Below are 14999 nucleotides of genomic sequence, written 5' to 3'. Positions count from 1 at the left end.
ATCTTAATTTTATTTTTAAAAAAATAAAGAAAAAATAAATCAAACATAACCTCCCCCCATGTCTTCACTGAGCACCATCTGTGCAACTTGAAAAATAACAAAAAGAATTTCAGCCACTGGATCTTTCTAAACTTTGGCAGCAAGTTTATAGTGCCTGGATTTAGTAATTAACTTGAGATCAACTAACTAATTCATTACTCATCTCTTGCAGAAGCTAAATGGACTGAGCTCCTGGAGTCATTCACTCTAAGGCACAATTTTGCACCCTTTGATGAATCCCGGGACTCTCCTCTGAACCCACTGCAAATTACCAATCTCCACAACTGAAAAAAAAACCCAAAGTGAAGGTAAAACCTTAGAATTAGCTTACAAATATAAAATTCATTTTTCTGTGCTGACTTAAGTGTCCTACGTTTAAATACTCAACGCCTAGTAATGTAATAAAATAAAACATAACCTGGAAATGAACAACAGGCGTTTTCTAGAGGAATGGTGTTGACAGATGCTTGATTGTAAACCTATCAATATCTACTGCCTGTACCCTCAGGCTAGGATTTAATTAACTTGTTATCACCCCTCTGCGTTAGAGAGCTGAAGAAATGGGCAAGGAAAAACATGAGTATACAGCCCTCTTCATGGTAAGAGGAACATTTCCAGACATTGTCAGTCACCAAGCAGAGACTGTCATGTCCATGTGTAAGGAAAATATCAGCAACAAAACAAATCTCAGCAGTTGGAATACATTTAAATGATAAAAAAAAAAAAAAAGTTTTTCTACAGCTGCATAAAGTGCTGATTTTGGCTGGTTCGAATTAGACAAAGTGGAAACAGGAATCATCACAGAGCTCTATCTTCTCCATCTCTACAGGCAGACTCTGCATTAAAGACCAAAACAAGACACAACAAATTCCTTGACTTTGGCCTTTAACCATAATTAATCAGAGTATAAAAATGTATTCCATACATAACAGTACTGCATATCATTTAATCGAAGGTCCTTTAGTTCTACCACTCTCTCTAACTAGTCAGGTTAGTTTCCTTCTCCAGAAAAACATGGTTGCCTCATCTCTATACCATTCGCAACCATACTTTTTTTGCTCCTTAGCAATTCTGGAATTGATTCATTTACAGCTAGGTTCAGTTCAATAAATATTAGCACCCGCACCAAAAAAAAACTTTAGTAGCTTTAGAAGCTTTAAGCATTTTCCAAATATTTACAAAATCTCCTGCATTAATAATTTCAAAACCTTTCAAATACTCTCTAAGAAACTCTCTAATTTAAGACATTACTGTACGATTTTTGGCTTCTCAAGATTCTCAAGTCTGAATCATAACTTTGAAGAGAAGCTGTCATATGAATTGCTTTTCTTAACCAACCTATCCAAATTAATTCTTCCGTTTGTGACTACGCAATATCCTTGCATGAATTACCACAATCGCTAGCATGGAATGTATTATGGGGAAAGTTTAATATATTTTTAACTGTCTTTTAGCGTAGTTAAAACATGAAAGAGGAACCAGATAATGAGATTAGGTAGCTCTCTACAGACCAATGGCAAACACACTGTAGACATTGTTCAGGAACTTCAGTGCTTTCCTTATTAACTTTCCTGGCTTGAGAAAAATAAATAGATGGGTACTGCATAAGCACAGTAAAATTACAAATTTCTGCTGCCTCATCAAAGGGACGTGGCAAAAGGAAAACAAATAAGCATGTACTGAGTTCAGTTCGCATTCCCAATTTTTAGACCTAAGTGCATCACTCCTTGTGTCTAATGTAGAAATTAGTGCAACGCAGCTTCCTACGATAAACAGTCAGAGGAGTAGAAATTTTAATGTAGTTTTTTCCTCCTAAATATTACTGCAAAACTCACAGCAGCTGTGTATACAGTCATATACAGCTAGAATAATTCCCAGAAGCCTGAAAGTATAAATTTAATAAAATACTCCTCTCCCATCTACCCTGTATCTTTCTGAGACACTTCTAGCACTCAACAAAAACAGAATATAACCTTTAAACGACAATGTTGTAAGATATGTTCCACTGATGTGGATGTTTTGGAAAATACTGCATGAGAATAAACATATTCTGCCATACTCTATGCAGAATACATTCAAGTCTAACATGCGAATCACTGACTACATAATACTTCTAAATGGTTTTGCCACAAGACAAAAGATATTACAAAACTGTCATACTTCAACTATTCTTCCACTGAAATTTCAGTTTAATTGCAAACTGGAAAACACACACAATATTCAGCTAATCAACAGCTTCATTTAAAAAGCAAGGAATTTCCTATGTTCAGCCAGCGGAATAATGAAATAAAACAGGGCTTTTCTTACCCTTATTGTACATATTGGTTGGTACTTGGACATCACTCAGACTGATGTTCACAGGCAAGTTATTGAAGTGGTCATTTGGCACTAGAATGAACTCCTTCCCCAGCTCCAGATAGTTTCCTTCTTCATCTCGTTCATTTATGAGCACAGCATTGAAGTATTCATACTGCAAAAGAAACCCACATTCAGTATTCAGAATTCACATTCAATATAAAAATACGAGGTTTAGAATATTTTAACATATCTATCAAACCACTAATTAACATTTAGACATATATTGTTCCTCTCCTGTAGATGGAGGTATTTTTATCATCTCTCAGATTTCCTCTGTACTCTTATACAGGTACATTTCTGAAACTGGATTTATCAGTATATGTCAAGAAAAGTCCATAATACATCGTATTTCTACCTGCCCTGAAAGTATTCAAGGCAGCCCAACAAACACAAACATAAGAAAGCAACAAAACCAAACATAAACAATGTATGTGCTGTTTAAGTAATTCCCTGGATAATCATTTAATGATGATCTCCATTTAGCTTATTTCCATCAGTTCAAGAATTGCTCTCAGTGCTGAAGTTAGGCCTTGGACAAACCAGAAGTGTTTGTACTTCCCAGGACTATTAACTAAAGCTATTGTTGCTTACCCAACGTGTACCCAATTATTTCCTAAAGAAAACCAATTGCTTTAAGCAGAATGTTACAAATGCACACAATAGTAAACTATGTAAGATTATGCATACTTTAACACAGGCATATTATACTTAGCAGTAACTTATTGTGAACAATAAATTATTGTCTGCCTGTTACAGATTCCCAAAGAGTATTTGGTGTGGTTTGTACAGAACTATAACCAGATAAGCAAAAGCAATTTAGATAAAATCATTGATTTCCTTACGACCTAGTTTAACCAGAAATTCTATCAAGGTTTGAATGCAACAAACAGGGTAGACTACTTTTTAACCCCTTATATAACATTAACCCTCGGCACAATTTGTGATTAATTGAAAACACCAGAGTTTAGTGTCTTCGAAGCTCTCATTAATTTATATTAGTCTTTGTAGTAACTATCCATTTGAGAGTAAACCAATATAAGTATTATTTAGACATGCATCTAAGCATAGATACATCATATACACCTATAGAACCAGTACAAGGATAAACATATAACACCATTTACAAAGCCAAAATAGACCAGCGAGTACAAGAACTTCACAGGCTTTTCGCAAGCACTCTTTCTCAGTGTGATATGCAAGTTGTTCTACTAAACAAGAATTAGTTAAAATCTTACCATTTAAATACTTCCATTAAAAGCTTTGCTAAATTAACCAGTATCTTCAATGGAGGCTAACTGGGAAAGCAACTTACCTTCTCTCACTCTTTTAGCTTTTAGTTTTTCAAAATGGCCAACTCGTAGTTTGGATTTTAGACAAAAGTAGAATACAAAAGAAGTCACTGCATCTTGGCTAGATTGTTAGAAACTTCTGTGTATGGCAGAGATATTCAGGCAAACTCAGTATTCAATATAGCACTAATGACATATAACGAAGACTGAGACACGCCAGTATTTGAAAATCAAATTCACATAAATTAACCTGATAAGATTAAACATTTGACCTTAATTTTATTTTATTTCATTTTTTTTTAATACAGACATGAGTCTAATACGCTGCTGCATACATCTCACAAGTATATACAGCTATTGAAATCTAAAGTTACGGGGGGGGGGGGGGAAACAAAGTAGTCCTTTTTTTTTTTTTTCCCCTCTCCAGGAGCCACAGGTAAAGGAAACAGTAGAGATATAATTTGTCTAAAGCTGTAGTTTCATTAATTAATTTCCAAAGTTATAAGAATTATCCAGCACCTGTAGAGATGCTACTCTTCTTTATACCATTTGGGGGATTGTCACTGTTGTAGATTAGATTCTTCCCAGACCAAAACCATGGAGAAACACGATCATTTCCAAGAATCACGATTTCTCACCTCCCAGATTTATCTGGGAGAAACCTTCTCCATCTCTGCTTATTATCCAGGTTTATTATCGATCATTAACTGCACTGCATGCCTGCTGCCCACATGTGATGGCAGCTTTTTCCCTTTACCCCTTCTGCAAAAGCCAGAGACAGTTGGCAGAAGACTTGAAAGCCCAAGTCGTATTTCCCATCTTAGTAAGAAATAGAATATTTTTCCAGCATTAAGCCACGCAGTAGTGACTGTTGTAAAATGCAATGCTACTCCAATTCCAGGCAAGGAAGAAGTAAGTGACACAGCTTTTTCTTGATATCTTAGATAGCATCTAAGTCTGGAAGAAAGGCTGATATTCCATCTCCTGAGAGTACAGTGATAAATAACATTACATATTTCGTGGTTTTTTCTTGCCAACCACCTCTCCCTTCACACCCCCTGGACAGCTAAGTGCCACCACCAGGATGAGGGCAACTGTTTATTCTTATTCCCAAACCACTTCTTTTGTTATCCTTAAAGACACAGGTTGTTCATTTTTAGGATTGACACAGCGAAACAAAAGGTGTTTGGAGTATTGGGTTGGTTTTTTTTTGTTTTCTTATTAAAGACCACCATTGAAAGCATTCACAAACACTGAACTCCAAATTTTAACACAAAAGTTGTACCTAAATTTTATGCTTTAGTAAAAGGTGAACTTATCCGAGGATAAATGATTGTGCATTAAAATATGTAGCAATATACTAGTATTAAACTGAATTTAAGCTATATAAAATGGAATAATTTCTACAATAATTCACATACATAGTGATTACAAGGATGTAAATTTACCTTGCCAGTGGGTTTCATAATACTTTGAAAATGATAGGAAATGGACAAATTTCAAACAAGAATGTCAGGATATACATGACAATCATCTCTAAAAGAAGATTATTTCCTTTCATTCAGTGGGTTATTTCCTTTTCCAAAAGAGTTAATTAGTAGACATCCTCCTCCTTCCTCATGTTCTGCAAGTGGCAAGGCTAGCCAAGTATTAAAATCAGCTATACTCTAAATAAATGAAACCACTCGTTTCACAATTAAGGGTATTTAGGACTGATTGTTTCCTTGGTTGGTTCAGTATTCACTGATTTGTTGGTCTGCCTTTTCTCTTTTCAATTCTGCAAGTGCATACACAATAATACTATTTATGTGGGGTTTTTTTAAAGCAAATTGTAGTATAAAATAGTCCTTATGGTATTACAGGTAATTAATATTTTCGTGCAATTTTTTTTCTGTCTGATTTAGGGAGTTTAGGGTTTGGTTACTGAGTTGGTTGGGTTTGTGGGGTTTTTTTGCAAGTGAGAAGCCTATGAAAATAACGTATTTAAGACACTCCTTCAAGTTCTAAGGATTACAATTCAGGTAATACATACAGTTCAAAAATACAACTGAAAAAGATCAACATTTAAGCAGAGCTGTTATACTTTGGCTTCTTTTAGGCATTTTCCTTCCAAGGTAACTGAGTGTGACAGCCAAAAGGTGATAGAAGAAAAATTAAAAATAAAAATTGGAGGAAAAAAACACTGAAGTAAATCCATCAGCATTCTGACACTGCATTTGAGATAATGCCCGAGGGAAAGAGGATAAAGTCCTGTTTGCTGACAACACAAATACTCTACCTGCTAAGCTCCAAGAGAAAATTACTTCAATTTAATCTTGTCAATGAAGGTCAATCTTTGATGTAACCTAACTAGGCAAGTTGTGGGTGTGCACATTATAACATGCCAAAAAGTTACTAGTCTAATAAATAACAAAATAATTATCCAGGTTGGGAGCATAGGCAAGCTCTAGTGAGACTTGGCCAATGGAAGAGTTTACAGTAACTCTACATATAGACTTGCATGGTAAGCAATGAACTAGAGAAAAAGCATTCAAAGGAATCTCATTCATGTCATCTATTAGATGCGTCTCAAGATCTAAATGTGAACTTTCATACTTTTGTGCATTTAAATGTCTTTAAGTAAACACATTTTTGGGGGGTCCGTACGTTCCTCATCATCTTCATCATTCTGAATATTTGATATATATTTTGAAAGCCCCCATGGTATCATAATGAAGAGGACTTCGAGCAAGGCCATAGAAATGGGGAACAAATAGGACTTTCAGCTTCCATGTAACACTAATATTTCACCCTTGTGAAGAAAGCCTTCCCAATGCAAGCAAATAAAAACATTATCAGTAGTGCTCAATAGAACAAGCACTGGACCGTTCTTCCTCAGCAAGGAGTTGACCATATTTCAGACACCGCAAAGAGTCATAGTGCCAATAGTCTGCAGAACCCTGGGCTGCTTTAAAAGACTGTCAATATAGTACACAGAGACTTACAGGACTGTTAGAGGAGACATCACAAAATTGTTCATTCAAGCTAACTAGCAAAGGTGAGCTTTGTTTCAAAAGAAAACTTAAGATAGCTTCAGCTACAAGACAGAAGCGCGTTCTGTGTGGTGTCTTTGGATGGTGTTAATTAACAACAAGTAAGAATTAAGTAATTCAGAAGACACAGAACAATTTGGGGGAAGTGCAAGGTTTGTGGCTTGCCATGAGAACCACAGGGGTGGGTTGCAGGGAGGGGAACTGATCTGCAAGACAAGAAGGAAACTTTGAAGTTATCTGTTCCAGTGTAGGCACTTATTAGGCATAATGTCTCAACAACAACCTTGATTACAATGGGTACTTTGCTGAGACAAGACACCAGCAATTTAGTTATAGTACTGAGAAGTACTCCGCATGTATTGCATAATTGCAGCATTGCACAAACTGAGGTATATTATTAATGTTAATTCTATTTACATTTCTATTATTGTAAGCAAATATCTTGTGATGCTTAAATTATTTATCAAATATTTGTTAACGTTGTAAACAGTCTATTTATTTAAATGTAAATATTTACTGTGCAATTTAAAGATAAATTCTAATGCAAACTGCCTTTGCAACTTACAGAGCACTCGGCACATAAGAGCAAACATATACCAGTTGTTTTCCTCTTATTTTAAAATGAAATACTTTTTTTTTAACGGTATGAAATAATGTCCGGTTCACAGAGCTATGGGGACTATGAAGGCATAAGAACACAACTTGGAATGATTTGCACCAATGCCTCAGGTGCTACAGCAGTATTTGGTTTACATTGATAATTCGTAATTATGCAAGAACCATTTTCACAATGTTTCTGCAGCCACACCGCTTGTCTAAAGACAAATCTGAAGGTCTCTAGAAGACCCTAAATCAAGGGAAGTTTAAGGCATTTACACTGACCTCAAAATGCTACAGCATCAGTGAAACAAGGAAAAAGTAGCAAATAACATGGAAAACAAAGGAGAAAGCAAAACTTAGCATTAAATAGAGCAGACAGCTAGAAATTAACAATTATTTGAACATCTGAGAGTTTCAGCGAAGTGGCTACTCCTGTTAGTAAACGATGAAAAGTTTCTTTCCTCAAGAGACTGACAAGCAGGACATCTCCAAGAGGACAGAAATGTTCGTGATAAAGCAAAAAATCCAAATGTGAGAAGTTATCCACCCCAAGGGAGCCGTTCCTACTACAAACACATTGACAACAGCCTCCACTCTGCTATTCGTGTGCCAACGAAGAGGCAGATGTCTGAATGCACATTAGTTTTTAAAACGCAAAAAGTCTCTTCTGACAGTCGTCCAGAAAGGAGAATTTATGTTTTGAAGCATATGATTAAAGCTCTAGTGTTCAAGTACTTAGCCTGATGTTTAGCGAGCGAGTATAAAAGGTCATAAAAGCAAACTGCCTCACTCAAGAAAAACTGTTCTGAATTTTAAAAAGCTTTTAAAATTGAGAAAACTGGCATCTCTCATTGCAAGAGACGATCTTTATAATTTCTGATTGTTCCCTGAAATTCTTAATTGCTTCCCCATAAAAAACTTTCTATGCTTCTGCCTCTCCCTTTTTTTCATGTCTTTATTCAAGACCAAGGCTTACCTGAGCTTTGAAATGTTGTGATCAGCCCCTCACTAATTATGGAAGTAGTACAGAAACATTATTTGCATCCCTGCAAAAACAACTTATCTGTTTTCTACACACAGTAAGACCACCCTTCTGAAGGCTATCCATTTTCTCTCAATATTCCTACCCTATTTAAATTATCTTAAAACAGTATAAATAAGTAATACTTTATTATAGCATAAAATCAATTGCATAAAATCAATTATACCAACATGTAAATTGAGAACACATCAAGATCTCGGAGGTCTTGTAAGGATTTATTTACTCATTGACAGTGGCAAGTATTGAATATTATGATGGCTATTTTAAACACTTCACTAAAGTTAAAAAGAGACACTTCAGTGGGCAAGTTTTAGATAAATTCTCCTTTACCTTTACAGATAAATAACTTCAAAAATATCTACTTTCACATAAAAAAAGTTTCAAGATCCTTTTCTTGGCCCCCCAGAAATTTAGTAAAGACAACAAGGAAGGAGAAGAGGCTTTCATAATGGGCTTTCAGTTTGACATTTAGGACACCCGTATCACGAGCCTTACTGGAGACCTAATGTTTTTGCTGATTCTAGAAATGCAACGTCCAGGGCGTTCATTTTCATAAAAAACCTCAAGGGAATATTTTCTGCTAAAAGAGCAAAACAAAACCTACTCTGCTGGAACCATAATTCCTCCCTTCTCCCAATGGATGCATGATAAAAAGACACCAGTTACACCGACGAGTAAGTTCAGAGCCAGTAATCACGCTCCTACAGAGCCAGAGTGAATGACAGAGATAATTATCTGCAAACTTCTAAAGCTAATTTAACCAAGAATTTCATGACTTAAGTGAATCATCCTGTCACAGGAATACAACCATGGTAAAGCCCACGCGTTTGTGAAGGCTGAGTGTTTCGAAACCACGTAATTACCACAAATACCAAGAAGCCTGCATCCCAGTCCATGAAGTTTATGCTCTGATGCTATAAAACAATAAAAAAACAACCTGGAAAATCTACCAGGATAGTAATGTAGCCCTTCGATAAGGCTCATCATCTCTTGCATGTATTAGTGAGGGAATATCAGAAGAATAATACTTCTGGGGCTGTGGCAGCCCCTTCTCAACTGCACCTGAAATGCTCCCTCCTGCACTTCCACTCTGGCCTTGGCGCAGGCAGAGCTCTCCTGGCTCTGCGCTTCTGCCGAGGAGACTTCTTCTCAACTCGTGACTGATGGACACAGTACAGAACTGCACACTTAGTGCTTCCAGTTCAGAAATATACTAATAGAAGAGGCTCATTTTTATTGCTAATAAACATGAGAGGTCTGCTGGGCTTTATTTAAACCACACTTTGGAAGAGCAGCAATTAGCCTAAAACTTTTCACTCCAAAAGGACAAGCTCTGTGCAAGAGTAAAGAAAACAAATGAAGAGTAATACGCACTTCTGAACACTTGAGAATGTTAAAACATTTTTGAATATATTTGCATCAAGCTTGCCATCACTTCCATGCTACGTAGTGGTGATCCTCCCTTTTCAGACTAAGAAAGCCAAGATACAACATTACACAGTAAATCTTGACTAGATTAGTAGCATTTTCAGAGCATTAAAAATCCTCACTATGCCTCATTTTATTTTTAGATTAGGAGTAGTGTCCCACTAATGGAAATGCAGCCAAAACGCAGATGCAAGATATTTAATAGCAAAACAAATGCTGACAGATCATCAAGATGTTTGGGGTGGGGTCCAGGGGTGGCCAAGCAATCTCTGCAGCTTTGTTAAGCAGTCAAGATGCAAAGATAGACACTGGAGGAGGCTTTCAGCTACTTTTCTCTGCTAAAGACTGAAGACAGAAACAGAAATGCAGTTTAGCATATAGCAGGAATAGCATATTGATTAAAAAAATAAAAATCTGGGTTTTTTTAAAAAAAAAAACAAACCTCTTAGTATAAGAAGTAGGAATAATACTTTTTCAGCAACTGGGAAAAGAAGCAAAAATCAAGCATGTGTGACTTTTACGTGACTCTCTACTAACTTCTACTGTCCATGCTCTGGGCATAGGATCAGGCATATTTTTAAACTTGAACAGCGGCATTAAGGTACTTGTCACAATGAAAAGGTACAACAAGTGTGATTTAACATTTGTTGTATTACCTTCACAGTACTTCTGAAAATAGCTCTGTGTCTCAAGCCAACAGTCAGATTTCTTCCCTCGGAAGTCCACTAACTCAAATATTCCCAAAACTAGTTTTATGGGGCTGACATTTTTAATCAAGTTACATAATTTCTGTATCTTGATAGATAAAAAAAAATCTGCATGACTTTGCCTCATATTTAATACTGTTTTCATTGCTAGCTAGAACTATAGAACCCTTTCATTTCTCTTTAAATCCCTACAGATCACAGTGAGCTAGTGAGCAGGTAAGATCAACAACTTCCATTATATAATTCCATAAATGAATAATTTGTTAAAGGTAATACCATAATTACAGACTTGATTCAAAATCAATGCAGCAATATTTTCTGAAGTTTTCCATCTTACAACAAGGTAACCAATGAATGGCATTCAATACAGAACAATAAAAAAAAAAACCTCCATACTGTTTAAAATGTGCTATTCTGCAAACAGAAAAGCAAACTGTTTCACGAACAGACAAGCTGAAAAGTTTTAAAGTGAAATCAGTGTGGGTCCCATCACGTTCAGCTCACCTGACACATTCAGGTTGATGACCACCTCAAGGCTGCTTCTAATTATCAGTGGAGATGCATCTAATTTTTGTGTCTTTTTACAATCGCATGCCCTGAGTGCCTCACTCCTACTTCTAGGAAGAAGAAAAAAAATATTTCTCAAGCTCTGCATCTTCTCTGTCTTCCAAGAGAAACAATTTTAACCCATAGTCTTCATAGTCTAAGGCATGCATATGATGCTGCTTTGTACTCAGCAAGAGCTGTACTGTCTCCTCAACCTGATAAGCTCAGGGACAGTAGATAATCTAAAGTTTTTTGCTGAGTTGAGGGTTAATAACTACACCTAAAAAACCACAGAAAGTAACTAGGAGTTCATATCCAGCAGCTGACAGGATTTGAACACCAACTGTGGCTCTGAATGACAAATTAAAACAGGCACTTTACCAGATAGTTTTTTTTTCCTTTTCATACCAACAGGGGATAATCAAAACAATTAAACACCGAAAAACTAGAACAGAACAAAATTTCATGGTGTTCGCTGCGATCCAAGGTTTGTTTTGTTACTCCCAACCACCCACCACACACTCAGGAGGTTAAATTAATATTATTGACTACACAGAGGGAAGCAAAAGAACACGTGCAACATTATTGAATTTATTTGGGAGTAAAGTGAGAGATGAGATGTTGAACAACTGAATGTATACAAATCCTCTTCAAATGATTAATGACTCTCTCATGCAATACAGAAATTCGGTCGGCTAAACCCACAGATGAAATAACAAGACCACAATTATGAGTTAATTTAATAAAAGAAACACATGTCTTCAGAGTCACACAGTTGGTGGGGTGGAGTAGGGGGGAAGAGGGAGAGAACAGCATCTATTTTATCAATAAAATTAATTTGAAGTGTTTAAAAATAGTCTCACAAGAAAAAATGGAAAGGAGAGTAATTATTCTACAAAGCGGGGCGAGGGAGGAGAGAAACCCTAAACTTAAGAGGCTTTTCTGCTATGTTCTAATATATTATTCTAATTTTCAAGTTACACTATGAGAGAATATGATATTTGAGAAGTCATGGCAGTCCAGCAAAGTTCTCACTGAATGGAAAAGGGGAAACACAACTCCCATATTTAGAAAAGGAAAAAAGGAAGACCGGAGGAACTGCAGGCGAGTCAGTCTCTCCTCTGTGCCCCACAAGACCATGGAACACCCCCTCCTGGAATCTATGCAAAAGCACATAGAAAATAAGGAAGTGATTGGTGACAACCAACTCAGCTTCTCTAAGGGCAAATCATGCCCGACAGATTTGGTGGCCTCCCATGATGGAGCTACAGCTTTGGTGTATAAGGGAAGAGTAACCAATGTATGAATAATGGTTAATAATATACACAGGGAAAATACTTTTATCTGTCATACTCTTAAGTCTTTTCTTGATTTCCTTCCATGGGCATGACTTCTGGATACAGAAACTCAGAATCAAACCAGCTGAGGCAGATTTCCCTCAAATATCAGTTTATATTGGCCCTGGAAGCTAGACCAGGGGGAGAGGCAGCGAGGGTGGAAAGAGGGGCAGGTTAAGAACTTGGATACTGCAAAAATGTTTCTGTGGATAAAATGAACACCTGCACAATATTCACTTCCTGAACCTGTGTGAATAACTGAGTGGTACAGTCTAAGAGTTAAGAATATGAAATCTAAAAATGGTCTCTTTATGTTTTTAACTTTTAACCATTTTTCATATCAAGCAAGGACGGGCCAAGGATGATAAACACAGCAGCAGCAATAAAGGAACACATTATATAAACTGAACTTGTCAAAGGAACATCATGAAACTATCTGGAGTCTGTACGATTATTTCTTCACTATATTAAAGTCTCAGATACTCACGGAACAATTTATTAGTGTGCTTACAGAGCTGCAGACTGCATTGCTATTGTACTCCTACACATAACTTCAGAGTTATGGGCAAATCATAGCAGAGTGTCAGGCTCTGTAAAAGCAACTGAAAAAAATTTGTTTAGATTTTTGAAACATGGCCATTTTCCATGTCCCGACTATAATTTGTGTGCCATTTTTTATCTATTCTGAATTAAAACAGATATACACTTTTAGAAAAGATCATCACACAAATCAATACAACCAAAGACGTGAAATTCCAGTTTGAAACCCATCTGGGTGATGGGGTAACTGTTGGTTTCTGATTCCAACTTGCTTCCTGGTCTTATTTACAAGCATTAGAAGTGCAGGCTAAAGAGGTGGGAGAGATAACATCTCCCAAAAACTCTGAAGAATCCAAGAAACATTCCTAGGAAAGGTCTTGCGTGAAGGGATCTGCTGAGAATTGAGGAAGTCCCCAGCGGACAATGGCAGTCCAGACTGGGTACACTCTGTCTTTGTGCATTTCCTTCAGCTCAGCTGGAAAGATCACACACGTAGAAGCCTCTTGGCCATCTAAACAAACTCAAAACTATTTTGTAGCTCTGTCTAGTTACTCTCTCTAAACATCCTAATTTCCTATTTCACTGCTCCCTTCCTGTCTCTGGTAAAGAATAAATTGAAAACAACAAGACATGAGGGGGAATCCAGTATCATTCAGACACAAATGAGTCTGAAATGCTCATCTAGTAGAAAACATGAAGAACCCTTCATTCCTACCAGATGTTTATGTAAGATTCTGCTTCTTTTGTTACCAGAACATCATATGAAGAATGACATTTTTAAGGACACACACACAGGGGTGGGATTTTTTTCTTAATTGTTACTGTACTCTTAATGGAAAACATGATATAAATTCCTCTGCACGTGTCTAAATTGAAAGAGAAGAACTGAATGGGAAAAGACTATATAAGTCAATTATGATTTGCAGGAAAATCCTATGTTGCCTTTAAACATTTATTGTAGAAACAAAGATTAGTGCAAGTATAATGTACTCCCTTATAGAAAGCAGTTTTGAAGATGTTGGCTCTCAAGCTTATCGTCACAGCTAAAACAACATTCATAAAAATATAATCATGCTTAGTGTTTTAAATAGTTATTTTAATGGGTAATAACTATATTTAATGTATCTTACTTCTCTGCTTGCTTCATTTTAAGTCTATGACAAAAATGGCATGCACCACCAATAGCCCTTCCTAAAAAATACAGATCATAAGCTTTCTAACCACTGCAATTCAGTTGCAGGGAAGGTTTTATCAACAGGAGAAAGCATCTGAAATTATTAAAAAAATGTGAGGCTGACCCAGAGATTATTAATTCAGGCTTCCTGGGCAAAAGTTTACTGTACAGATGACTTACTATATGTAGATACCAAGGGAAAAAATACACTAGATACTGTTAGGCTAGCCTTCAACTGCCAGGAAAAGACCCTCCATCCTCAATAAGGTGCAATGAAAGCACTTCATTAAGCAACCAGCTTGTCATTAGCTATTTGGTTGAAATAATATATAGAGCAGCTAGACCACACAGGGATATGAACAACAATACATATAACATATCATGAAGAAACTCTGAAATGTAACACACATCTGAGCCACTTACTGATCTGTAATTTAAACAAACAGAGACCTAAATCAGCCTTATAAACTTTAGCGACAAAAAAAATATTTTCAAAGACAGGAGGGCTTATGCTAACGGACACCATTCAAACACATCATCTTAAAACAGAAATATACCATGAATAATTCCTCAGCAAATATTCAGTTACTTAGAGTACAAATATGAGCTTAGGTTTACCTGAGCTCTATGCTGACACTGGAAATTTGCAGATTTTGTTTATAGTAAAGCTGATTGGGAATAATGAAATGACACTGCCAAAATCTCTCCAATTCCCATGCTGAATGTGACTGTATTTAGAAAGATTTTTACAAATGGAAGACTTGTTAATACAAGATTATTTTCTAATGAGAAGAATGTCTCATATGCATCCTGTACTTAAACTGCTTTAAAAATGACTTGTGCGTTTGTCAGCATCTGGGGTTCAGTCAAACAGTGACAAGCCCTAAATACTTCAAGGAAATGAGAC

The 14999-nt window shown here is 36.3% G+C and overlaps 1 protein-coding gene across 6 annotated transcripts in view; it reads right to left on the bottom strand.

Annotated features, from left to right (window-relative positions):
• CACNA2D3 (calcium voltage-gated channel auxiliary subunit alpha2delta 3) overlaps positions 1–14999 on the bottom strand; it is a 364238-nt gene that overhangs the window by 207368 nt on the left and 141871 nt on the right. For all 6 annotated transcript variants that reach the window (XR_008451671.1, XR_008451670.1, XM_054076614.1 and 3 more), the window contains exon 5: positions 2347–2509. Coding sequence is in view for 4 of the 6 variants with exons in the window: in XM_054076614.1 (XP_053932589.1) it covers positions 2347–2509 (163 nt within the window). In the remaining 2 variants the exon portion in view is untranslated. The remainder of the gene's footprint in view (positions 1–2346; positions 2510–14999) is intronic.

This window comes from Cuculus canorus, chromosome 11 (genome assembly GCF_017976375.1).
Source record: "Cuculus canorus isolate bCucCan1 chromosome 11, bCucCan1.pri, whole genome shotgun sequence".
Classification (NCBI taxonomy): domain Eukaryota; kingdom Metazoa; phylum Chordata; class Aves; order Cuculiformes; family Cuculidae; genus Cuculus; species Cuculus canorus.
This window is presented reverse-complemented; position numbering and strand designations above follow the sequence as displayed.